Consider the following 25,954-nt stretch of genomic DNA (forward strand, 5'->3'; position numbering starts at 1 on the left):
AGTCAAGCAGAGGCCTGTCCATTCCATTCCTATCTTGGCCAGTGGCTAGCAAACATAAGGCAATCTACAGCAAGTCAAAACTCACTGGGCAGCCGCGGCATGGAGAGAGTCGAGGGCGGAGACTCAGGTTTACTATGCGGAAGGAGGTAATGGTAAACGATTTCCCTATTTTTACCAAGAAAATTCTCTGGATACACTACTGAAACAATCACAGATGGAGGTGGGGCGTTTTGGGAGAGATGTGTCCATGGCGTCGCTATGGATCGGACATGACGCGACAGCATAAGACAATGACAACAACAATAATATTTATTAAGTGCTTACTGTTGTGCAGAACACTTTACTAAACAGTGGGAGAAGCTGTGCATAACAAGACCCTTCTTGCACCCTTATTCCTTTCAGATTTCCTATCATCAGTCAAGCTGTAGAATTTATTTGGCATCTACCATAAGCAGAGCAAAGCATTATGCTAAGTGCTTGGGAGAGTACGACCTACTCACTGTACCTCGATCTCCGCTATCTCTCCACAGACTATTCAATCAATCAATCAATCAATCATATTTACTGAGCGCTCCCACATCCTGTCTCTGTCCTGGAACTCCCACCCTCTTCATACTTCATATGACAGATGATCACTCTCCCCTCCTTCAAAGCCTTATTCAAATCACATCTCCTCCAGGAGACCTTTCCTGACTAAGCCCTAGACTCTGAGCTCGTTGTAGACAATGATTGTCTCTATTGCTGTATCGTACTTTCCCAAGTGCTCAGTACAAGGCCCAGCACACAATAAGTGCTCAATAAATACGATTGAATGAATGAATGAATGAATGAATTTCCCCTACTCCCTCTCTGTTCTGCTTTATTCAGAGTACTGTACTAAGTGCTTGGGAAGTACAAGTTGGCAACATATATAGACGGTCCCTACCGAACATCGGGATCACAATCTAGAAGGGGGAGACAGACAACAAAACAAAACATGTAGACAGGTGTCAAAATCGTCAGAACAAATAGAATTAAAGCTATATGCACATCGTTAACAAAATAAATAGAATAGTAAATATGTACAAGTAAAATAGAGTAATAAATCTGTACAAATATATACAAGTGCTGTGGGGAGGGGAAGGAGGTAGGGCAAGGGGATGGGGAGGAGGAGAGGAAAAGGTGGGGGGTTCAGTCTGGGAAGCCTCCTGGAGGAGGTGAGCTCTCAGTAGGGCTTTGAAGGGAGGAAGAGAGGTAGCTTGGTGAATGTGGGGAGGGAGGGCATTCCAGGCCAGGGGGAGGACGTGGGCTGGGGGGTCGACGACGGGACAGGCGAGAACGAGGCACAGTGAGGAGGTTAGCAGCAGAGGAACAGAGGGTGACCTAACGTATTTTAATGATGATGATGATGATGATGGTATTTGTTAAGTGCTTACTATGTTCTAAGCACTGGGGTAGTTACAAGGTAATCAGGTTATCCCACGTGGAGCTCAGTCTTAAGCCCCATTTTACAGATGAGGTAACTGAGGCCCAGAGAAGTTAAGTGTGTTGCCCAAGGTCACACAGGAGACAAGTGGCAGAGCTGCGGTTAGAACCCATGTCCTCTGACTCCCAAGCCCGAGTTCTTGCCAGTAGTAATAATAATAATAATGGTATTTGTTAAGCACTTACTATGTGCAAAGCACTGTTCTAAGTGCTTGGAGGGAATACAAGGTTATCAGGTTGTCCCACGTGGGGCTCACAGTCTTCATCCCCATTTTACAGTTGAGGGAACTAAGGCACAGAGAAGTTAAGTGATTTGCCCAAGGTCACACAGCTGACAAGTGGCTGAGCCAGGATTCAAATCCATGACCGCTGACTCCCAAGCCCGGGCTTTTTCCACTAAGCCACACTGCTTCTCTAATGTCTTCTTTTAATTGCTGTTTCCTATTCTAGACTACAAGTTCCATGTGGGTATGGAACATAGCTACCATCTCTGTTGTATCATACTCTCAACCTCTTAGTACATCACTCTGTACATAGTAAATGCTCAATAAATACAATTGATTGATTGATTGTTGATTGGTTGTACCATGGCAATACAATATAATTGCACTTGGATTTCCACCTTTTATTCACCGCTCCCTCAGCCCTATAGCACTTATGTACGTACCTGTAATTTATTCATTTATATTAATGTCTGTCTCCCCCTCTAGACTGTAAGCTTGTTGTGGGCAGGGAACATCTTCCAATACTGCTGTATTGTCCTCTCCTAAGTGCTTATATTGTACTCTCCCACACAGTAAGTGCTCAATAAATACATTTGATTGATTGATCAAGAGATGACACAATCCTTGTCCTCAAGGAAGCTTATGGGGGAGATATACACAAAATAATTAATAGAGAGGAGGAAGAAGTGGCTAAATAGAGTATATGAAATGGAATATACCTTAGGGCTAAGGGAAGTTATGAGCATATAAATAATGAGGTGATGCAAAGTGTTGAGATGATAGCTGGGAGGATGTGGCCTGGGAGAAGAAAAATTTATCAGGGAAATGCTTCCTTCAAGAGATTGAACTTGGTCATGAGTAAAGCGTCTGAATTGGAGTCAGGAATGGGACACAATGATAAAGTGAAAAGAGGAGGGAGTCCTGGTGGAAAGAGCACAGGCCTGGGAGTAAGTGGACCGGAATTCTAATCCTGGCTCCACCACTTGCCTGCTGTGTGACCTTGGACAAAATACAACTTCTCTGTTCGTAGGTTTCCTCAACTGTAAAATATCTATCAATCAATCAGTCCATCAGTGGTATTTATTGAGTGTTTACTATGTTCAGAGCACTGTACTAAGTGCTTCGGAGAGTTCAATTCATTAGAATTGGAAGACACGTTATCTGCCCTCCAGGGCAGGAATGGGATTCAATACCTGTTCTACCTCCTACTTAGACTGTAAGTCCCATGTGGGACCTGATTAACTTGTATCTACCCTAGCGCTTAGTACAGTCCTTGGCACATAGTAAGAACCTTACAAATACTATCACAACTATTAAGGAGATTCCATGGAGATTTGATGCCTGTCCTCCCCACTATTTAGACTACTTCATTCAGTCGTATCTATTGAGCGCTTACTGTGTGTAGAGTACTGTACTAAGCACTTAATACTTAATACCATGTGGGACTTGATTACCTTGTATCTACCCCAGTGCTTAGTACAGTACTTGATATAGAGCAAGCTGCATGCCTTAGTGTAAAGAGCCTGGGCTTGGGAGTCAGAGGTCGTGGGTTCTAATCCCAGCTCAGCCACTTATCAGCTATGTGACTTTGGGCAAGTCACTTTGCCTCTCTGAGCCTCAGTTAGCTCATCGGTAAAATGGGAATTGAGACTGTGAGCCCCATACTAGACAACCTGATTACCTTGTATCTACCCCAGCGCTTAAATCAGTGCTTAGCACTTAGTAAGTGCTTAACAAATACCATCATCATCATCACTTAACAAACACCACTGTAATCATTAAGAACCTTACATGGGGATTCAATGCCTGTTTTTTCTTTTAGACTGTGAGCCCACTGTTGGGTAGGGACTGTCTCTATATGTTGCCAACTTGTACTTCCCAAGCGCTTAGTACAGTGCTCTGCACACAATAAGTGCTCAATAAATACGATTGATTGATTGATTGATTAATACAAAGACTGTGAGTTCCTTGTGGGATAGGGGCGGTTTCCACCCTGGTTAGCTTCTATCTACCCAAATGCTTAATACAGTATTTAGCACTTAACACCACACATTATTATTTTTATTATTAAGTGAACTTTCTTATCCTGGTTACAATCCTCTTAAACTGAGGATTAAATTCATGTTCTCTCTCCAGCTAAGACTGTAAGTAAGCCCTATGTGGGACAGGGACTGTGTCCAACCTGATTATCTTGTCTTTACCACAGTGTTTAGTTAGTACAGTGCTTGGCACATAGGAAGGGCTTAACAAATACTGCTGCTATTATCATTTTTGTTATTATTATTATTCCAACAAAGATGGAGATTTCCTTATTTGCAATATCCACCTCTGTAATACTTGCACTCTCCATTTGTTGCTACGAGAAGGCTGTTGTTAATGAACGACCAACACTTAGATATCCTAGGGTTGCTCCAATTTTCCATACAGGCCCGGGACATACTTTATAAATTGTAACCCCCAAAACTTCATATTTTCTTCTGCCAGCAGTTTTTCAAGTTAGGTGAAGTCCTAACCATATCTGTTTCTCCTTGGAGGAATCTACTTCCTAATATTTTAGTATCTTTGCCTCTGTTTGTCCCTTTACCTTTCTGACTCAAATATATTGAAATGCATTTTCTTCCTCCTCTTTCATCCGTCAATCAATAGTATTTATTGAAGTGTCAGCTGTTTACAGATCCCTGAACTAAGCACTTGGAAAGATAGAGACAAAAAACATGTTCCTTTCCTTCAAGGAGCTTCTCCTATCAGTCAATGTATTTATTGAGCACTTGCTGTGTGCAGAGCTCCATACTACACACTTGGGAGAGTATAGTTGATGTAGGCTTTCCCTGCCCAAAATAATAGTAATAATAATAATAATAATAATAATAATAATGGCATTTGTTAAGCAATTACTATGTGCCAAGCACTGTTCTAAGTGCTGGGGTAGATACGAGATCATCAGGTTGTGCCACTTGGGGCTCATAGTCTTAATCCCCGTCCACAGTCTTAATCACAACAAGCTGAGAATCTAGAGATCTTACAGTCTGTGTCCTATCTAACTCACCTCATTTTTGGAGGGCTCAAGGTAAATTCAAACATAAAAATAAAGAAATCTTAGAGAGTTCTACAATCATCATTCCTGGGTCTTCAATGTGAGAGAGGATATAGCAGTACTTCATGGACCCAACTATTGTTAGACTTTTTCTAATCAATCAATCAATCAATCATATTTATTGAATGCTTACTGTGTGCAGAGCACTGTATTACAGTGCTCTGCAATAAACACTTGGGGGAGTACAATAAAACAATATAAAAGAGTTGGTAGACACTCTCCCTGCTCACAGTGAGCTTTCAGTCTAGAGGGAGAGACAGACTGCAAATTAATAAATTACAGATACATACATAAATGCTGTGGAGCTGAGAAAGGGGTGAATAAAGGGAGCAAATTGGGGTGTTGCAGAAGGGAGTGGGAGAAGAGGAAATGAGAAGTTAGGGAAAGCCTCTTGGAGGAGAAAAATTAACAGAAAAATCACAGGTCCAGCCAGAGAGGCCCAGGGATGACGAGTTGTTCTAAAACCAAAATCTGACGCCTCAAAATTGAACAATTTATCTTTATCTTCACTTTTGCCCATCCTTATGTATGTCTGTCATTTGCCACCCTACCTCACTTGCTATCCATTTGGCCCCATCTCTCTTTAAGCATTCCTCCTTTTTCTTTGATTAAGAGCAGAATGTCAGCCAATCAATAATATTTACTGAGCAATTAAACTGGACAGAGCACTGCAGTAAGTGCATGGGAGGGTACAGCAGATTTTGCAGATGTGATCTTAGTCCTCAAGATGTTGTGACCATTTAGAGGCGTGACTTAGTGGAAAGAGCCAGGACTTGGGAGTTAGAGGTCATGGGTTCCAATCCCACCTCTGCCGCTTGTCAGCTGTGTTACTTTGGGTAAGTCACTTAACTTCCCTGTGCCTCAGTTACCACATCTGTAAAATGAGGATGGAGCCTGTGAGCCCCACGTGGGACACCCTGATTACCTTGTATCTACCCCAGTGCTTAGAACAGTGCTTGGCATATAGTAAGCACTTAAAAAATACCATCATTATTAATTCAACCAGTCACTGCATGATTCGACAAACATAAACAGAGTCTATTGACTGATAAACTACTCAAAACTCCTCGGCCTAGAGCTGGAGAGTTAGGAAAAGAACTCGTGGGGTGGATCCTGTTCTATCTCTGATTAACCCTCCCATGCTGCTCCTTATCGGGTCTGAAGTTGTCTGGAAGACTGTAAGCTCCTTGAGGTCAGGGATCATATCTACCATCTTTATTACACTCTCCCAAGTGTTCAATATTGTGTTCTGACACAGTATGTGTTCAATCTATACCGCTGATTGGTGAAACTGGAAGCATTCAGAGTCTGTAAGGAGCTGGCAATCCCATCGTGCTACTCAATCCCCATGGCTGTTGTTATAGAGCAGACTTGCCTACATACTCCTGGCCCACAAGACTTTCCTAGCAATAATAACAAAAAATAATGACTGTGGCATTTGTTAAGTGCTTACTATGTACCAGGCACTGTACTAAACACTGAGGTAGATACAAAATAACCTTGTTGAATACAGTCACTGGCCCACAGTGGAAAGGGCCCGGGCTTTGGAGTCAGAGGTCATGGGTTTGAATCCCAGCTCCGCCAATTGTCAGCTGTCAGACTTTGGGCAAATCACTTAACTTCTCTGTGCCTCAGTTACCTCATCTGGAAAATAGGGATTAAGACTGTGAGCTCCCCATGGGACAACCTGATCACCTTATAACCTCCCCCAGCACTTAGAACAATGATTTACACATAGTAAGCGCTTAATAAATGCCATTATTATTAATCCCCATTTTTTAGATGAGGTAACTGAGGTCCAGAGACATGAAGTGACTTACCCAAGGTCACACAGCAGACAAGTGGCAGAGCTGGAATTAAAATCCAGATCTTTCTGACTTCCAGGCTCATGCTCTATCCACTAGGCCATTCTGCTTCTCGGGTCTGCCAGTCCCTGTAAAAACACCCCTTAAATCACGATGAACCCATGAGCCACTTTAGCCTCAGTGTCTCCGTTCTTCAACTGCCTCCCAACCTCATCACTTCCTGTTCCTCCCAAGAACTTTCCCTCCCAAAAGGATGTTAAATTAGCAACTGACAGTCTTTCTTTCAAAACGTTTTTGTCATAGTCAGGTGGGAGGAGCCTCTAGACACAACCTTCAAGAGGCTCCAGAAGATGAAACAAAGGAGCGTCAAAATTAAAGAGTCTGAATTAACTCATTAAAGCACTCCAACTCCTGATATCCTTTCTCTCTCTCCCTTCTTAAAACATTCAGTAGTCTTCATCCCCTCTCCAACATTTCTCTGAAATTTTAAATAGGCAGAAACTTTATTGTGCATTCTGCCTCTTAGTTAATTGTTTTTGTCTCTCAATTCCATCAATACTGTCTTGGGGAAATAAAATCCCCTATTAGTACCTTGTCTGCTGCCCTCCTTTTCCCCGAGTCAACCTGAGAAAAACCTCAATTATTCCTAGCCATTTAAATCAATCAATCAATCAATCAATCAATCGTATTTATTGAATGCTTACTGTGTGCAGAGCACTGTACTAAGCACTTGGGAAGTACAAGTTGGCAACATATAGAGACAGTCCCTACCCAACAGTGGGCTCACAGTCTAAAAGGGGGAGACAGAGAACAAAACCAAACATACTAACAAAATAAATAAATAGAATAGATATGTACAAGTAAAATAAATAAATAAATGTGGACAAACATATATACATATATACAGGTGCTGTGGGAAAGGGAAAGAGGTAAGATGGGGGGGATGGAGGGGGGATGAGGGGGAAGGAAGGGGCTCAGTCTGGGAAGGCCTCCTGGAGGAGGTGAGCTCTCAGTAGGGCCTTGAAGGGAGGAAGAGAGCTACCTTGGTGGATGGGCAGAGGGAGGGCATTCCAGGCCCGGGGGATGATGTGGGCCGGGGGCCGATGGCGGGACAGGCGAGAACGAGGTACGGTAAGGAGATTAGCAGCAGAGGAGCGGAGGGTGCGGGCTGGGCTGGAGAAGGAGAGAAAGGAGGTGAGGTAGGAGGGGGCGAGGTGATGGACAGCCTTGAAGCCCAGGGTGAGGAGTTTCTGCCTGATGTGCAGATTGATTGATAGCCACTGGAGATTTTTGAGGAGGGGAGTAACATGCCCAGAGCGTTTCTGGACAAAGACAATCCAGGCAGCAGCATGAAGTATGGATTGAAGTGGGGAGAGACACGAGGATGGGAGATCGGAGAGGAGGCTGATACAGTAGTCCAGACGGGATAGGATGAAAGCTTGAATAAGCAAGGTAGCGGTTTGGATGGAGAGGAAAGGGTGGATCTTGGCAATGTTGCAGAGCTGAGACCAGCAGGTTTTGGTGACGGCTTGAATGTGAGGGGTGAATGAGAGAGCGGAGTCAAGGATGACACCAAGGTTGCGGGCTTGTGAGACGGGAAGGATGGAAATGCAGTCAAAAGAGATGGGAAAGTCAGGGAAAGTCAGGGAGAGGGCAGGGTTTGGGAGGGAAGACAAGGAGTTCAGTCTTGGACATGTTGAGTTTTAGGTGGTGGGCAGACATCCAGATGGAGATGTCCTGAAGGCAGGAGGAGATGCGAGCCTGGAGAGAGGGGGAGAGAGCGGGGGCAGAGACGTAGATCTGGGTGCCATAATGACACCCAGAATTTAATTTAGTTTTTAAACTAAATTTAAAAGATTTAGTTTTGAGTTATCCCCTTTGTTATCTTTCCAAGTTAAAGCATTTTTCCCCTCTTCTGACTCGTAGCTTAATCTGAGCTATCTAGTGGTAATGGTTCCCTGATTATCAACAGCAGTAGTATTCATTGGGAGGGAGATAGACAGCTTCCTGACACTTGAGGAACAAAGAAAGAACAATTCCTACCCTTGAATATGCATCCGTGATTGGATCCCTGGTCATTCCAGCCCTGTATTCCACCTTCTCCAACAACATCAGAACAGGTGGAAGCGTTATTTGGTAGTTGTCCTCCTGGGCACCTAGAACATACCATCTAACAGAGGAACGTGCAGGCGTACAAATGATAGTCACCCATCAGGGTGGACGAACTTCAGTCCCAAAGGCTCAGGACTAGCTGTGCAGATAAATTTCTAGACTGTAAGTTCACTCTGGGCAGGGAACATGTCTACCAACTCTGTTGTACTGCAATCTTCCAAGTGCTTAGTACAATGCTCTGCACACAGTAAGCACAATAAATGCTATTGATGCTTAATAATGAGAAATCAGTTATAGTGCTAGTGGTTTGCCCAGCATCTGTGGCACTTTCTCAATCCTACCGGTCATTTTCTAACTGGCAAAAGGAGTACAGAATGAATAAAGCACATAGTGAAGTGCCTGAAGTGTTTTTAAAAATGAATTTTTACATGATTTTTTTCCTTTTCCCTGAATCAAACCGAGAAAAACCTCAATTATTCCTAACCATTTGAAAGGTTTAGTTTTGATTTCTCCCCTTTGTTATCAAAACGTGTCTGACAACTTAAGTAGCTGTAATAGAGGGTTGAGGCTGTGCTGGAGCACTGACACCTAGAAGATGGTTTCCTTGGCAGCCAGGACAATCTATGCTACCCACTTCAGCCAGCTATTTTTCAGTTTTCATGATGAGCGTGGCCACCTCACAGAGCACTCTAAGTGACTCTTTGATCAGAAGTCTTCTTCTGCTTTGCGGTATTCGTTAAGCACTTATGAAATGCCAGACACTGTACTAAATTCTGGGGTAGAACAGAAGCTAATCAGGTTGGACACAGACCCTGACCCACATTGGGCTCACAGTCTTAATCCCCATTTTACAGATGAGGTAACTGAGGCACAGAGAAGTTAAGAAACTTGTCCAAGGTCACCAAGGTCACACAGCAGACAAGTGGCAGAGCTGACAGCACAGCTTCAGCAGGTAGAAACTGGAACTAGAATCAATCAGTTGTATTTATTGAATACTTACTCTGTGCCGAACAGTGAACTAAGCACTTGGAAGAGTACAATACAACACAAGTTGGTAAACATATTCCCTACCCACATTGAGCTTACAGTCTAGAATCCAGGTCTCCTATCTCCCGGAGCAGGGTTCTTTCCACTGAGTCAACAGCAGAGCTTCAATGGTAAATGTAAGATAGCTAAATGAGGAAAATGGATATGTGAGTCAATAACAAATAGATACATACATGAGTGCTGAAGTGGTTTAGGGGATAACATGACAAGGATGGTAGGAGGAGGAAAGGATTTCTGCAGGAGTCTCAATAGTCTGAGTTTCCTCATCTGGAAAGTGGGGATTAAATGTCTGTTCTCCCTCCACTTTAGATGGTGATCGCCATTTGGGATAGGAAGTGTGTCTGATCGGACGGTATTGTATCTGCCCCAGTGCTTAGCACAGTGCTCGTCACTTCAGAAGTGCTTAACAAATATTATCATTAGTATTATTATTCTAATTTTTATTACTACTATTGACAATGCTCTGAAGGAGGGATGAGTTCTTTAGCAAAGCTGAGTTAGCACCCAATCTTTCTCTTTGTATTCCTTCAGCTCACTTTATGGATTTCTCTCATTCGTTCTTTAATATAAGTTATTTGAATGATTTTCTTTTCTCCCCATTCATCCTGTCACTATACTCATGAAGGCAACTTTTAAACTAGTTCCATACTTTTATTCTGTTCCTTTAATCATCTCATCCCATTCCAGCTCCTTATTACTTCCTTTAAATCTTTTCTTCTTTTTTTTCAGAACTTCCTACCTAATCTGTACATGCAGAAAAGGGAAGATTGCTTTCTACATAGCGGCTTTATTATCACTTTTTTCTCATCCTTATTCAAAACAAAACATAGTCAATCTATTTTCCACCGTTCTAAATGTCCCTGACTTTATAAAGCTCATTGTTACTATTTCCCCCAGGAACATCTGAAGCACATTTTCATGTTTTCAGTGTTGGTAATCTTTATACAATCTTGTCAGTGGAGTCTTCCTATTTGATTTATCCTCTCAACCAATTTCATTATCATGCTCTCTCACGTTGGATGATTGCTTTGTTCATAGTCTCTAGAGACTTATAATAATGATAATGATTACGATATTCTAAGTGCTGAATATGTGTCAAGCATTATGCTAAACACTGGCATTTAAGCAATATAATTCAGACACAGATCAGGGCTCACAGTCGAAATCTACTGATATGGGATATTGCTTCATTTCCCAGCATACTGACATTTACTGTGAGGGATCGATCTTTTCCTCCAAACCCTCCTCTTCCTACATCTGTAGCTCTGATGATAATGATGGTATTTGTTAAGTGATTACTGTGTGCCAAGCTTTGTTCTAAGCTCTGGGGTAGATACAAAGTAATCAGGTTGTCCCACGTGGGGCTCACAGTCTTAATCCCCATTCTACAGATGAGGTAACTGAGGCACAAAGAAGTTGTGTCTTGCTCAAAGTCACACAGCTGATAAATGGCAGAGCTGGGATTAAAACCCGTGACCTCTGACTCTCAAGCCCATGCTCTTTCCATAATGCCACACTGCTTCTCTATAATTATGGTATTTATTAAGTGCTTGCTATGTACCAGACACTGTTCTTACCACTGGGGTAGATACAAGATAAACGGGTTGGACACAGTTCCTGTCCCACAGTTCCTGTCACATCTTAATCCCCATTTCACAAATGAGAAAACTGAGGCACAGAGGAAGTGAAATGACTTGCCCAAGGTCACACAGCAGGCAACTGGCAGAGCTGGGATTAGAACCCATGACCTTCCGACTCCCGGGCCTGTGCTCTATCCACTAGGCCATGCTGACCACCACAACTGAAATGGGAAAAAAAATGTGAAAGATAGCCCAGTGTGGCACACTGTAATCCAGAGAGGGTCAGTTCTGTTAGAATAGAAATTTGGAGAATTGGGAGGAAAAAAAAAAAAAGAAAACAGCAACAGACATTACGAATGTTCAAGCCTACAGTATAAGAAAGGACAGTCTTTACCATAATGACATCATCTTTGAATACCTGGGACAACTCTTTTTAGTAACCAAAAGTAAAATGACCCAAAAAGGAAGCATAAGCCAATCACACTTACATAGGCATTACCCTGAGCGGAAAATCAATCAATCAATGGTATTAATTGAGCATTTAATCTGGCCAGGACACTGTAGTAACTGTTTGGGAGACTAGCTCTCAGGAGATTGGTATAAATGTTGCAGGACTTTGGCCATTTTAGTTTTAGGAAGATTACTGTCCCATATCATGGGTGACATTTTTAGGCAGGGGAAAATGGAGTTGGCTCTGTTTCATTTCCTCTATTTTTAAGATGGGTTAAAACTTAGCACAGTTCAATAACATATTCTGAAAGAATGCATATTTGCATCAAAGGGAGTTGTGGTGAGCATTTATCCATTCAATAGAGTTGACTTCAAGAAAGGTACTCTTGTTCTATCCAGTGACCTGTTTTTGGCAGTTGAGCTAACTGTGATAAGGGTTTGAATCCTCCCCAGATCTTTTAGGGTGATAGTGGAAATCAGGCTGCTGGTTAAATACAACTTCCTTCCCCATACTGATCCATCCTGTCCTAGGGGTGACCCTGGGCTGTTACCGGACCTGACTATTGCCCTCCTTTCCTCTTCTCCCTCTCCCTTCTGTGTCACCCTGCCTCGTTCCCTTCATTCATCCTCCCACTTCCCCCATCCTCACAGCACTTTAGTACATATCTGTAATTTATTCATTTATATCAATGTCTGCCCCCCCTCCTCTGGACAGTCAGCTCATTGTGGGCAGGGAATGTGTCTGTTTATTTTTGAATTGTACTCTCCCAAGCATTTAGTACAGTGCTTTGCACAGAGTAAACGCTACAATAAATATGGAAGGAACACCATTCAAGAGTCACTTAGGGCAGGGTGGATCATGGTCATTGTCCTAGGCCCCACACCCTAGGGAGCTCCTGCCTCCCTTCCTGATGAGGGTGGAATAGTGATGGACCCAATTGGCCTTCAAAGCCAGCATGTGCAGGGCTCGACTGGGAAAGGGCAGAAGGGTTACAATTTAATAATAATAATAATAATAATAATAATAATAATAATAATAATAATAATATTGGACCATGTCTGTATGTTGCCAACTTGTACTTCCCAAGTGCATAGTGCAGTGCTCTGCACACAGTAAACGCTCAATAAATACAATTGAATGAATGAATGAATGTTAAGCGCTTATTATATGCCAAGCACTGTTCTAATCACTGAGCACTGGTCTAAGTTCATTCATTCATTCATTCAATTGTATTTATTGAGCGCTTACTGTGTGCAGAGCACTATACTAAGCGCTTGGGAAGTACAAGTTGGCAACATATAGAGACGGTCCCTGCCCAACAACAGGCTCACAGTCTAGAAAGTTAGACTAAGTTCTAGCAGTTAGAAATTCCCTTTTCTGACTTGAGAGACTAGACATATATTACAATGAATCATTAAGGTTTATTGAGCACTTGGTGTGCAGACCACATACTACTAAGTGCTTGGGAGAGTACAATATAACAGAGTTTATTCATTCAGTTAATCATATTTATTGAGCACGTACTGTTTGCAGAGCACTGTACTAAGCATTTGGGAGAGTACAATATAACAATAATCAGACACATTCCCTGCCTACAAATTTACGGTCTAGTTGGTAGAAACGTTCCCTGCCTAAAAAGATTTATAGTCTAGGAGGCGAAGACATTAAAATAAATTATGGACATGTATATAAGTTCTGTGGATTGAGGGTGAGGTGAATATCAAGTGCTTAAAGGGTACAAATCTGAAGGTTATAGAAGGGAGAGGGAATATGGGAAATGAGGGCTTAGTTGGGGAAGGCTTTCTGGAGATGTGATTTTAGTAAAGCTTTGAAGGTGGGGAGAATGGTGTTCTGTCATATACGAAACGGGGGGCTGTTTCAGGAGAGAGGGAGGACAAGAGCAAGAGTTCTGTGGTAAGATAGATCTTCTAGACTGTGAGGCCACTGTTGGGAAGGGACCGTCTCTATGTGTTGCCAACTTGTACCTCCCAAGCGCTTAGTACACTGCTCTGCACACAGTAAGCACTCAATAAATACGATTGAATGAATGAATGAATGAGATTGAGGTACAGTGTGAGTATGATGGCATTAGAGCAAGCAAAGTGAGCTGGCTGGGCTATAGTAGGAAATCAGCAAGGTAAGTTTGGCTGGCGGGGGAGCAGGTTTAGTCCTTTAAAACCAATGGTAAGGAGTTTTGATTTAGAAGTGGATAGGCAACCACTGAAGGTCCTTGAGGAGACGTGCTGAACTATTTTTGAGGAAAATGATCTGGGCAGTGAAGTGAGGACTGGAGTGTTATGTGTGTTATATATTTGGCTCCTCCTCTGTCTCCCACCCCCTAATTGTGGATTCATACGGTGCTCAGTTCTGGGTCTCTTTGTAGTCTCCATTTACACCCACTCCCATGGAGAACTCATTCCTCTCACAGCTATACCTTCTGTGTGACTCCCAAATGTACCTCTCCAGCCAAACCTAACCTTTTTCCCTCTCTACAGTCTCGCATTTCCTTATGCTTTCAGGACACTTCAAACTTAATATGTCCAAAACAGAACTCCTCATTCTCCTCTATCCTCTCGTCTCTTCACGCTGTGAACCACCCCGTTCTCCATGAAACCTGATCTAACCTGGGCCTCACTGTCACTGTGGAAGTCAGAGACTGTGGGTTCTAAACCCAGCTCCGCTGCTTATCAGCTGTGTGACTTTGGGCAAGTCACTTAACTTCTCTGTGCCTCAGTTTCCTCATCTGCAAGATGGAGATTAAATTCTACTCAGTCTGTGAGCCCCCTGTGGAACAGGGACTATGTCAAACCTCCTCATCTTTTATCTTCTTGTTTTTAGTGCAGGGCTGGGCATATAGTATGCACTTAAAAGGTACCATAATTATGAATTTTAATTATTGTTCAGAGATACCAGATAGAACATCCAGAGAAGTTTCACTCTCCAGGAATGACTTTTGCTACCGTACCCAAGCTATATGTCATAAGACCCAAGGAGCATGGTAATGTTGAAAAGCCCAAATTTTATGTCACTTTTCTGGAAATCCTGGCACTATTTGGAGATTGATGGATTTTAACACATAACACATAATCAAACATGTTTGAGCTTCCTGCAGGCCACAAAGAAAGAGGCAGTGAAGTTTGTCTTAAATAGAGTAAATTATTGGCCTTTTGGCACTGAGATGACAAGGTTTTACGCCTCCTTATCTGAGCGTTTGTGAGCTGTCATTGTAAATATTTATTCTCCTGATAAAACAACTGTAAATAGTTGAGCTTGGGTCCAGATTTTTCCCAATATTTATAAAGTCACTCAGCTCCATCAATCCACCTTTCATGAGAGGTGCTATTTTTCTACCACTTGGACCAAGTTTTCCCCTGGCTTTTTCAGATTTGTCTGATCTCTGATTGAAGATGTTTTGAGAGGACTAGCGTGGCACAATGGTGTTTAGAATAACGCTTCACACATAAGTGTTTAATAAATAATAATAATAATAATTTTAAAAAGACAGTACAGAGGACAAAAATGCCACTTGAGTAGGAACAACTTGAACTCAACAATTTTATTCACCTTTTCTTTACTAAATTGGTCCCCTTCGGCCATCCCTCAGGGTCTGGGTGAAATATCAAGAATCAGGAGCAAACATTCTTGTGGAGCAGAACTCTCCACTGAAGACCAGTTCTCCTGGTTGTTGTTCAAGGGACTGTTGAAGGTAAGGCCACTGTGGTTGTTTCTGCTTTTTACTGAGCTCTTCAGTAGGGAGCCAACAAAAGTTGATGATGAATGATGACGATTATTATTATTATCCATCATCATTATACTTGTTAAGTGCTTACTACATTACTGTTCTAGGCACTAGGTAAATTAAAGATAATCAGGTTGGATAGAGTCCCCGTCCCACATGGTGCTCTCAGTCTGGGAGGAAGTAGAATTTACAGGTGAAGAAACTGAAGCACAGAGAAGTGAAGTGACTTGCCGGGAGCAGAGCAAGAAGTTGCCCTGCTCTAGGAAGTCACTGGTGGCAGCAGCACAAGTAATTTTTCCTCTCACCAGCTCTCCTGCTGCTGCTCTGCTCCTCTGTCTCCAGCTTCAGGAATATTTCTGTGTCTGTGTGTGCTTGTATGTGTGTTGTGTGTGCACATGCATGCGTGTGAGGGATTGGGGAGGGTGTGAGATTACAGGAGAAATCTTAAGACCACAGAGTAGGAGTCAGGTGTCAAAAGAAGTGGGGAGAGAGAAAAATCCCTACCTAGCCCAGTTGACCATGGTGGACACTACCATCAATTCCAGGAGAATAGCAAACCAACAATACCTCATTTTCTTTTTCTCTGGAGAAGAGTACTGGATATGCCAATAATTTCCTGCAGACTTACCCAGTGAAAGTAACCATTTATATTAAATCAATCAATCAATCAATCAATCAATCGTATTTATTGAGTGCTTACTGTGTGCAGAGCACTGTACTAAGCACTTGGGAAGTACAAGCTGGCAACATATAGAAACAGTCCCTACCCAACAGTGGAAGGATTGCTGATTTCATTCATTTCTCCACCGTCAAATCTCCTTTGGGGACAGCAGGCTAGTGAAAAATTGGGTGGATTGCTAAAAGCTTGGCTTTAATTGCAAGGCTGTGTTATGGGGCTGTCTCAAGGATAGGTTCCCCAAGAGAGGGACACTGGCCTTACCTGCTTGTTCATCAGAATGTAGATGATCGGGTTGCACACAGTACTGCTCTTTGCCAAAATGGAAGGAATCACACTGGCTACAGGAGACACGGTGCCCGGCTGGCCAAAAGTGGCCAGTAATGCAGTGACTCCATAGGGCATCCAGCAGACTAGGTAGCAGATGACAGTTGTGATCACCATGAAGAGGACATGGTACTCTCTTCTCCGGGCTGCAGTCTTCCTGGCTTTACCAATCTGACAAAAAATGACCCAGAAAATCCTTGTTATAAGGAAGCCAGAGTTTAACATTCATGCCTTGGCATTTTCCCCCACTTAGGACGCACAGGAACGGGGTTGCAGTGCTTTTGTGAATGGGGACAGTTGGCAACTAACAGACACTCAGTAATAAGAGGAGGAGGAGGAGAAGAAGAAGGAGGAAGAGGAGGATATTTACTCAGCACCCACTTGATGCAGTGCTCTGTACTACGCTCTCGGAAAGTGCAGGATGAGGAAGTAAAGAGTTCCCTTTTCTCAGGCACTTATATCAATCAATCAAACAATCAATCCATTAGTGGTATCGATTAATGGTTTCCCCTCTATTGGTGAAGACACACATAAAAAGATTGCCAATTAGACTGGTAAAATAAATTAGTAGAAATATATGTGTGTATATATGCATCTATCTATCTATCTATCTATCTATATATACATAGCATGGCATAGTGGATAGAGCATAGGCAGAGTGGATAGAGAAGGTCATGGGTTCTAATCCTGGCTCCATCAATTGTGTGCTTTGTGTGGCCTTGGGCAAGCCAGTTCACTTCTCTGTGCCTCAGTTACATCTGTAAAATGGGGGTTAAGACTGTGAGCCCCATACAGGACAGGAACTATGTCCAACCCAATTTGTCTGTAACCACCTCAGTGCTTAGTACAGTGCCTGGCTCATAGTAAGCACTTAACAAATACCACAGTTAGTATATATATATATATATATATATATATATATATATATATATATATATATATAAAACCACAGTTATATATAATATGTAATATTATATTATTATGTACATTAATATTATATATTATTATGTATATTTATATAAATGTGTGTGTGTGTTTGTGCTCTGAAGATGGGTATAAATAATTTCATAAGTGGAATGTGAGAAACAACATGGCTTAATGGAAAAGAGCACAGGCCTGGGAGCCTGGGAGAGATATGTCTATGGTGTCATGTTATGGGTTGAAAACAACTTGAAGGCATAAGACAGGGCATCAGAACAATAGTCTATGGAGAGGAGAGAGACGTCAATACAAATAATTAAAATTACAGATATGTACATAAGTGCTGTGGGGCTAAGAAAGGGAAAGTACAAAGGGAGCAAGTGAGTGTGGCACAAAAGAGAGTGGGAGATGAGGAAAAATGGGGATTAGTCTGGTAAAGCCTCTTGGAGGAGCAAGTCAAGGTGACACAGAAATGGAGTGGGAGAGGAGGAAAAGTGGGGTTTAGTCTGGGAAGGTCTTCTGGAGGGCATTCCAGGTCAGAGGTAGGATGTGGGCCAGGGGTCATCAGAGAGACAAGTACAATCAAGGCACAGTGAGACGTTTAGCACTAGAGGAGAGAAGTATGCAGGCTGGGTTGTAGGAGAGAAACCAGGTAAAGTAGGAGGGAGCAAGGGAGTGAAGTGCTTTAAATCCAGTTGGGAGGAGCTTTTGTTTCATGTGGAGGTGGATGGGCAACCACTGGATTTTTTTGGGGAGCAGTAGTGACATGTCCTGATTGTTTTATAGAAAAATAATCCGGGCAGCAGAATGAAATATGGACTAGAGTGGGGAGAGACAGGAAGTTGGTCAACAAGGAGGCCGATGCAGTAATTCAGGTAGGATAGAATAGGTGATTGTATTATTGTGGGAGCAGTTTGGACGGAGAGCAAAGGGCAGATTTTAGCGATGTTGTGAAGATGGGACTGACAGGATTCAGTGACGGATTGAATATGTGGGTTGAATGACAGAAATGAGACAAAGATAACACCAAGGTCACAGGCTTGTGAGACAGGAAGGATGGTGGTGCCATCCACAGTGATGGGAAAGTGAAGGGGAGGACAGGGTTTGGTTGGAAAGATAAGGAGATAAGGAGCTCTGTTTTGGACATGTAAAGTTTGAAGTAATGGGAGGACATCCAAGTAGATATGTCTTGAAGGCAGGAGGAAATGTTAAGCGAGACTGGAGAAAGAGAGAGTCAGGCCTGGAGATGTAGATTTGGGTTTCAAACTTCTCTGCACCTATGTTACCTCACCTGTAAAATGGATATTAAGACTGTGAGCCCCCCGTGGGACAACCTGATCACCTTGTAACCTCCCCAGTGCTTAGAACAGTGCTTTGCACATAGTAAGCACTTAATAAATGCTATCATTATTATTATTATCTGCATAGAGGTGGTAGTTGAAGCCAAGAGAGTTTATGAGTTCTCCAGAAGGGTGGGTGTAGATGGAGAATAGAAGGGGACCCACAACTGAACCTTGAGTGAACCTCACAGTTCATCCTGGCTCCGCCACATGTCTGCTGTGTGACCTTGGGCAAGTTATTTAATTTCTCTGAGCCTCAGTTACCTCATCTGGAAAATGGGGATTAAGATTGTGAGCCCCACGTGAGACAACCTGATCACTTTGTATCCCCCTCAGCGCTTAGAACAGTGCTTTGCACATAGTAAGCGCTTAATAAATGCCATTATTATTATTTTATTATTATTATTATTCATTCAATTGTATTTATTAAGCACTTAACTTTGTGTAGAGCACCGTACTAAACACTTGGGAAGTACAAATTGGCAACACAGAGAGACAGTCCCTACCCAACAATAGGCTCACAGTCTAGAAGGGGGAGACAGACAACAAAACAAAATGAGTAGAAAGGTGTCAATACCATCAGAATAAATACAACTGTAGCTACATACACATCATTAATAAAATAGAGTAATAAATATGTACAAATAAAATAGAGTAATAAATATGTACAAATATATAAAGTGCTGTGGGGAGAGGAAGGGGGTAGGGCGGGGGGGGGCCAAGAGGAGGGGAGGAGGAGGAGGAGAGGAAAAAAGGGCACGCCTCCTGGAGGAGGTGAGCTCTCAGTAGGGCTTTGAAGGGAGGAAGAGACCTAGTTTGGCAGATGTGTGGAGGGAGGGCATTCCAGGCCAGAGGTAGGACGTGGGCCAGGGGATGGCAGTGGGACAGGTGAGAATGAGGCACAGTGAGGAGGTTAGCAGCAGAGGAGTGGAGGGTGTGGGCTGGGCTGTAGAAGGAGAGAAGGGAGGTGAGGTAGGAGGGAGTGAGGTGATGGACAGCCTTGAAGCCAAGAGTGAGGGGTTTTTGCTTGATTTGAGGTTGATAGGCAACCACTGGAGAATTTTGAGGAGGGGAGTGACATACTACTAATAATTATGGTATTGGTTAAGTGCTTCCTATGTGCCAAGCACTGTTCTAAGTGCTGGGGTAGACACAGGGGTAATCAGGTTGTCCCACATGGAGCTCACACTTTTAATCCCCATTTTACAGATGAGGTAACTGAGACACAGGGAAGTTAAGTGACTTACTCAAGGTCACACACAGCAGATATGTGGCAGAGGTGGGATTAGAACCCACCTCCTCTGACTCCCAAGCCCATGCTGTTTCCACTAAGCCACGCTGCTTCTCCATGCCCAGAGCATTTCTTTACAAAGATAATCCGGGCAGCAGAGAAGTATAGACTGAAGCGGGGAGAGACAGGAGGATTGGCGATCAGAGAGGAGGCTGATGCAGTAGTCCAGTCCGGAAAGGACGAGAGATTGAAACAGCAAGGTAGTGGTTTGGATGGAGAGGAAAGGGCGGATCTTGGCGATGTTGCGGAGGTGAGACTGGCAGGTTTTGGTGACGGATTGGGTGTGTGGGGTGAATGAGAGAGTGGAGTCAAGGATAACACCAATTTTGCAGGCTTGTGAGACAGGAAGGATGGCAGTGCTGTCTACAGTGATGGGAAAGTCAGGGAGCGGACAGGGTTTGGGGGGAAGATAAGGAGCTCAGTATTGGACATGTTGAGTTCTAGATGGTGGGCAGATATCCAGATGGAGATATCTGTCCAGAAGACAAGAGGAGATACGAACTTGGAGGGAGGGAGAGAGAACAGGAGTGGAGATGTAGATTTGGGTGTCATCAGCGTAGAGATGATAGTTGAAACTGTGGGAGTGAATGAGTTTACCAAGGGAGTGAGTATAGATGGAGAACAGAAGGGGACCAAGAACTGACCCTTGAGGAACCTCTACAATAAGGGGATGGGAGGGGGAGGAGAAGCCCGTGAAGGAGACTGAGAATGAACAGCCAGAGAGATAAGAGGAGAACCAGGAGAGGATGGAATCTGTGAAGCCAAGGTTGGATAGCATGTTGAGGCGAAGGGGGTAGGGGTGGGACGTAGAGGAGGAGGCCACGAAGGAGACTGAGAATGAATGGCCAGATAAATAAGAGAACAAGGAGAGGACAGAATCAGTGAAGCCAAGGTTGGATAATGTTGCCAAGAGAAGTGTGTAGTCCACAGTGTCAAAGGTAGCTGAGAGGTCAAGGTGGATTAGTATGGAGTAGAGGCTGTTGGATTTGGCAAGAAGATCATTGTTGACCTTTGAGAGGGCAGTTTCTGTAGAGTGAAGGGGATGGAAGCCAGATTGGAGGGGATCAAGTAGAGAACTGGAGGAAAGGAATCTGAGACAGCAGTTGTAGGCAACTCGCTCAAGGAGTTTGGAAAGGAATAGTAGGAGGGAACCGTGGGGTCAAAGGAGGGGTATTTTTTTTAGGATAGGGGAGACATGGGCATGTTTTAAAGCAGTGGGGAAGAAGCCATTGGAGAGCGACCAGTTGAGGATGGCTGCTAGGGAGGGGTGAAGGGAGGGGGTGAGAGTTTTGATAAGGTGCAAAGGAATAATAATAATAATAAAAATGGCATTTGTTAAGCGCTTACTATGTGCAAAGCACTGTTCTAAGCGCTGGGGGGGCTACAAGGTGATCAGGTTGTCCCATGTGGGGCTCATAGTCTTAAACCCCATTTGACAAATGAGGTAACTGAGGCAGAGAGAAGTTAAGTGACTTTCCCAAAGTCACAAAGATGACAAGTGGCGGAGCTGGGATTAGAACCCATGACCTCTTATACCAAGCTCAGGCTCTTTCCAGTGAGCCGGGGGTCAAAGGTGCATGTGGAAGGCTGTAAATAGCTGAGGGTGGGGGAACAACATGGGTTATGTGACTTGAAAGGGGACCTAGAAAAGCCACGGCGGTGATATCAGCCTTTCCTGTCTGCAGAGAGCTGGTTCTGTATTAGGTCCTTCTCAAAAACCTCTAAGTTCCCTTCCTCAATGAACACCTTGCAAAGCTTCCACATCCTTAAGAAGGAAGTCAAAAAGCATTTTGTAAAATTCTTATTTCGAGCAAATCTTACCTGTAACTCCCTGTGGGCAGGGAACATGTCAGTCAATAGTATTTACTGAGTGCTTACTGTGCATTGAGCACTGTACTAAGCGCTTGGGAGAGTACAATATAACAATATAACAGGCACATTCCATGCTCACAAAGAGCTTGCAGTCTAAAAGTGGAGACAGACATTAATAAAAAGAAACAATAAATAAATGAAATTCTACCAATTCCATTGTACTCTTCCAAGGGCTTAGTACAGTGCTCTTCATACGGTAAGTGCTATGTGACCTTGGGCAAGTCAGTTCACTTCTCTGTGCCTCAGTTACCTCTTCTGTTAAATGGGGACTGCAAACCCCAGGTGGGACAGTGACTGTGTACAAACCTATAAGCTTGTATCTACCCCAATACTTAGTACAGCACCTGGAAAATAGTAAGCACATAACAAATACCATAAGAAGCAGAATAGAGAAGAATAGAGAAGCAGCATGGCTCAGTGGAAAGAGCACGGGCTTTGGAGTCAGAGGTCATGGGTTCGAATCCCGGTTCCACCACTAGTCTGCTGTGTGACCTTGGGCAAGTCACTTAACTTCTCTGAGCCTCAGTGACCTCATCTGTAAAAGTGGGGGTTAAGACTGTGAGCCCCACGTGGGACAACTTGATCACATTGTATCCCCCCCAGTGCTTAGAACAGTGCTTTGCACATAGTAAGCGCTTAACAAATGCCATCATTATATAAAAATTACCATTGTTTGACTGATTGATTGATCTTAGGATTCTCTCCTTCTCCACTGCTGGAATGCTCTAAGAACCTGAACGGCCCTAAGCAACACTGGCTTTTTCCCTTCAACCACATTAATGTTCATTTTTTTATTCTTTCAGTTACACTGACTGAGTGCAGGATTGAGTGGCAAATGAGCCTTATTCTGATCGAGAAGAGGCAGAAGAGATCACAAACTGTGTGTGTCTCTGTGTTATGGAGATGCTTGATTCCAAGTAGAGCATATAATGACCCAGCTTCATTCTGCATAAACCCTTGAACTATCTAAAGTGTCATCTCACCAAGATGATGGCACATTACAGAGAAGCTGTAATGGGTGTGAAGATTTCATAGGAACTGGCCATGCACAATTTAACTAAACAATTTGCCAGACCTGATCTTTCAAGGGAACCGTCTTTGAACACCTTCCTAAAGCAGCAACATCAAAGGCAAGATGCTCCAATTTGATAAAAAGGTAGCCAGCTTCTTCGGTAAATGCCCAGTGAGAAATAAACCTTCAGTGGGCTAACACATTGTAGAGCTGGAAGGAAATTTCAAGTATCCTTTAGACCATCAGGCGGAGTAGAAGAACCAAACTGGTTTCCTCTGAAGTTTTCTTAGAAGAGCTTGTTGAAAATTATGCACTGCACAAATCATTCATTGGGAGTTATATCTTAGAAATTATTTATTTATTTTAGAGAAGCATCATGGCCTGGTGGAAAGAGAATAGCCCTGGTAGTTGATCTTGCACCATTCATTCATTCATTCAATCATATTTATTGAGTGCTTACTGTGTGCAGAGCACTGTACTAAGCACTTGGGAAGTACAAGTTGGCAACAGATAAAGACGGTCCCTGCCCGAAAACTGGCTCACAGTCTAGAAGGGAGAGACAGAAAACAAAACAAAACATGTATCAGGTGTCAAAGTTGTCAGAACAAATAGAATTAATGCTATAACAAATAGACCTCAGCCCTGGATCACCTGCGCAGCTCATCTCCTTTGCTCTTGTGCTTTAGCTGCAGAACACTGCTGGTGGAAATCTAAATATCAGGCCAGCTTTGTCCACTTCAAGTTTATCCTTGAATGCTTTAAATTTGCCCTCTCCTCTGCCCAGCAAAACTATTTATCTTCCCTTATTGACATCCATACCCATCATCCTCACAAGTTGTTCCAGACATTTAATACCATCCTCAGGCCCCCTGTCCCCCAGCCTTGCCCATCCCTTAACTCCAGTGACTTGGCAATCTACTTAATTAAGACAATTAATGCCATCATGTCTGAGCTCCCTAAAATCACCCCTGCCTCTCCTCTGTCCCTCTCCCTTCTGGCACCTTCTTCAACTCTCCCAACATTCCCAGCAGTCTCTCTAGAGTAGATCTCCTCCACATGCACATAATAATAATAACAGTGGTGTTTGTTAAGTGCTTACTATGTGCCAAGCACTCTTCAAAGCACTGAGATAGATACAAGGTAATTAGGTCATCCTACATGGGGCTCAGTCTTAATCCCCATTTTGCAGATGAGGGAACTGAGGCACAGAGAAGTTAAATGACTTGCCCGAGGTCACATAGCAGACAAGTGGCAGAGCCGAGATTAGAACCCACGACCTCTGACTCCCAAGCCTGTGCTCTTTCCACTGAGCCATGCTGCTTCTAGAATGCAAATCAGACTCCATTCCTTTGCATCTTATCAAAACTCTCATCCTCTCCTCCCTTCCCTCCCTCACAGCCATCTTCAACCATTCGCTCTCCTATGCTTTCTTTTCCACTGCCTTCAAACGTGCCCATGCTTCCCCTATCCTAAAAATCCCTCCATTGACCCCACAGCTCCCTACAGTTATCGCCCCAACTCCCTCCTTTCATTCCTCTCCAAATTCCCTGAGCAAGTCGTCTACACCCACTGTCTCAAATTCCTCTCCTCCAATAAAATTCCATCCCCTGCACACCTCAGAAACTGCTCTCTCAAAGTCACCAATGATCTCCTTCTTGCCAAATCCAACGGCCTCTACTCCATCCTAATCCCCCCGATCTCTCAGCTACCTTTGACACTGTGAACCATCCATGTCTCCTGGAAACCTTATCCAATCTTGGCTTCGCTGACTCTGTCCTCTTCTGGTTCTCCTCTTATCTCTCGGGCCATTCATTCTCAGTCTCCTTAATGGGCTCCTCCTCTTCCTCTCACACCCCAAGTGTGGGAGTCCCTCAAGGTTCAGTTCTGGGTCTCCTTCTGTTCTCCACCTACACTCCTTCCCTTGGAGAATTCATTCGCTCCAAAGGCTTCTAATACCATCTCTATGCAGATGACAGCCAAACATACATCTCTTCCCCTGACGTCTATCCTTCTCTCCAGGCTCACACCTTCTCCTGCTTTTGAGACTTGATCTCTACTTGATCCTCCCATCACTTCAAACTCAACATGTCCAAAACAGAGCTCCTTATCTTCCCACTCAAACCCTGTCCTCCCCCTCACTTTCCCATCACTATAGAAGGCTCCACTATCCTTCCCGTCTCACATAACCTTGGTGTTATCCTTGACTCCTCCTATCATTCGACCCATTTATTCAATCCGTCACAAAATCCTGTCGGTCCCACCTTCATAACATCGTTAAAATCCACCCTTTCTTCTCCATCCAAACTGCTACCAAGTTAATACAGTCACTTATCCTATCCCTCCTAGATTACTGCATCAGTCTCCTTGCTGACCTCCTAACCTCCTTTCTCTCCCAACTCCAGTCCCTACTTCACTCTGCTGGCTGGATCATCTTTCTACAGAAATGTTCAGGATATGTCACCCCCCTCCTCAAAAATCTCCAGTGGTTGTCTATCCACCTGCGTACCAGGCAAAAACTCCTCATCATTGGCTTTAAAGCACTCCATCACCTTGCCCACTCCTATTTCACCTGGCTTCTCTCCTTCTGTAACCCATCCTGCATACTCTAGTGCTAACCTTCTCATTGTGCCTCGATCTTGCCTGTCTCTCCACCGACCCCTGTCACACATCCTGCCTTTGGTCTGGAATGCGCTCTCTCCTTAAATCCGACAGACAATTGCTCTCCCCCACCATTCAAAACCTTATTGAAGGCACATCTCCTCCAAGAGGCCTTCCCAAAGTAAGCCCCACTTTTCCTCATCTTCCACTCCCTCCCGCATTGCCCAGACTTGCTCCCTTTGCTCTCCCCTATCCCAGCCCTACAGCACTTTTGTATATATAATTTTATTTATTTGTATTGATGTCTGTCTCCTCCTCCTAGACTGTGAGCTCATTATGGGCAGGGGATGTGACTATTTATTGTTGTATTGTACTTTCCCAAGCACTCAGTCCAGTGCTCT

At 43.6% G+C, this 25,954-nt stretch overlaps 1 protein-coding gene across 1 annotated transcript in view; it reads right to left on the reverse strand.

Moving 5' to 3' along the window:
• LOC119921154 (pinopsin-like) overlaps positions 1–25,954 on the reverse strand; it is a 163,733-nt gene that overhangs the window by 41,732 nt on the left and 96,047 nt on the right. Inside the window, exon 3 of the mRNA XM_038741536.1 lies at positions 16,457–16,690. Coding sequence (XP_038597464.1) covers positions 16,457–16,690 — 234 coding nt within the window. The remainder of the gene's footprint in view (positions 1–16,456; positions 16,691–25,954) is intronic.

This window comes from Tachyglossus aculeatus, chromosome 2 (assembly GCF_015852505.1).
Source record: "Tachyglossus aculeatus isolate mTacAcu1 chromosome 2, mTacAcu1.pri, whole genome shotgun sequence".
NCBI classification, from domain to species: Eukaryota; Metazoa; Chordata; class Mammalia; order Monotremata; family Tachyglossidae; genus Tachyglossus; species Tachyglossus aculeatus.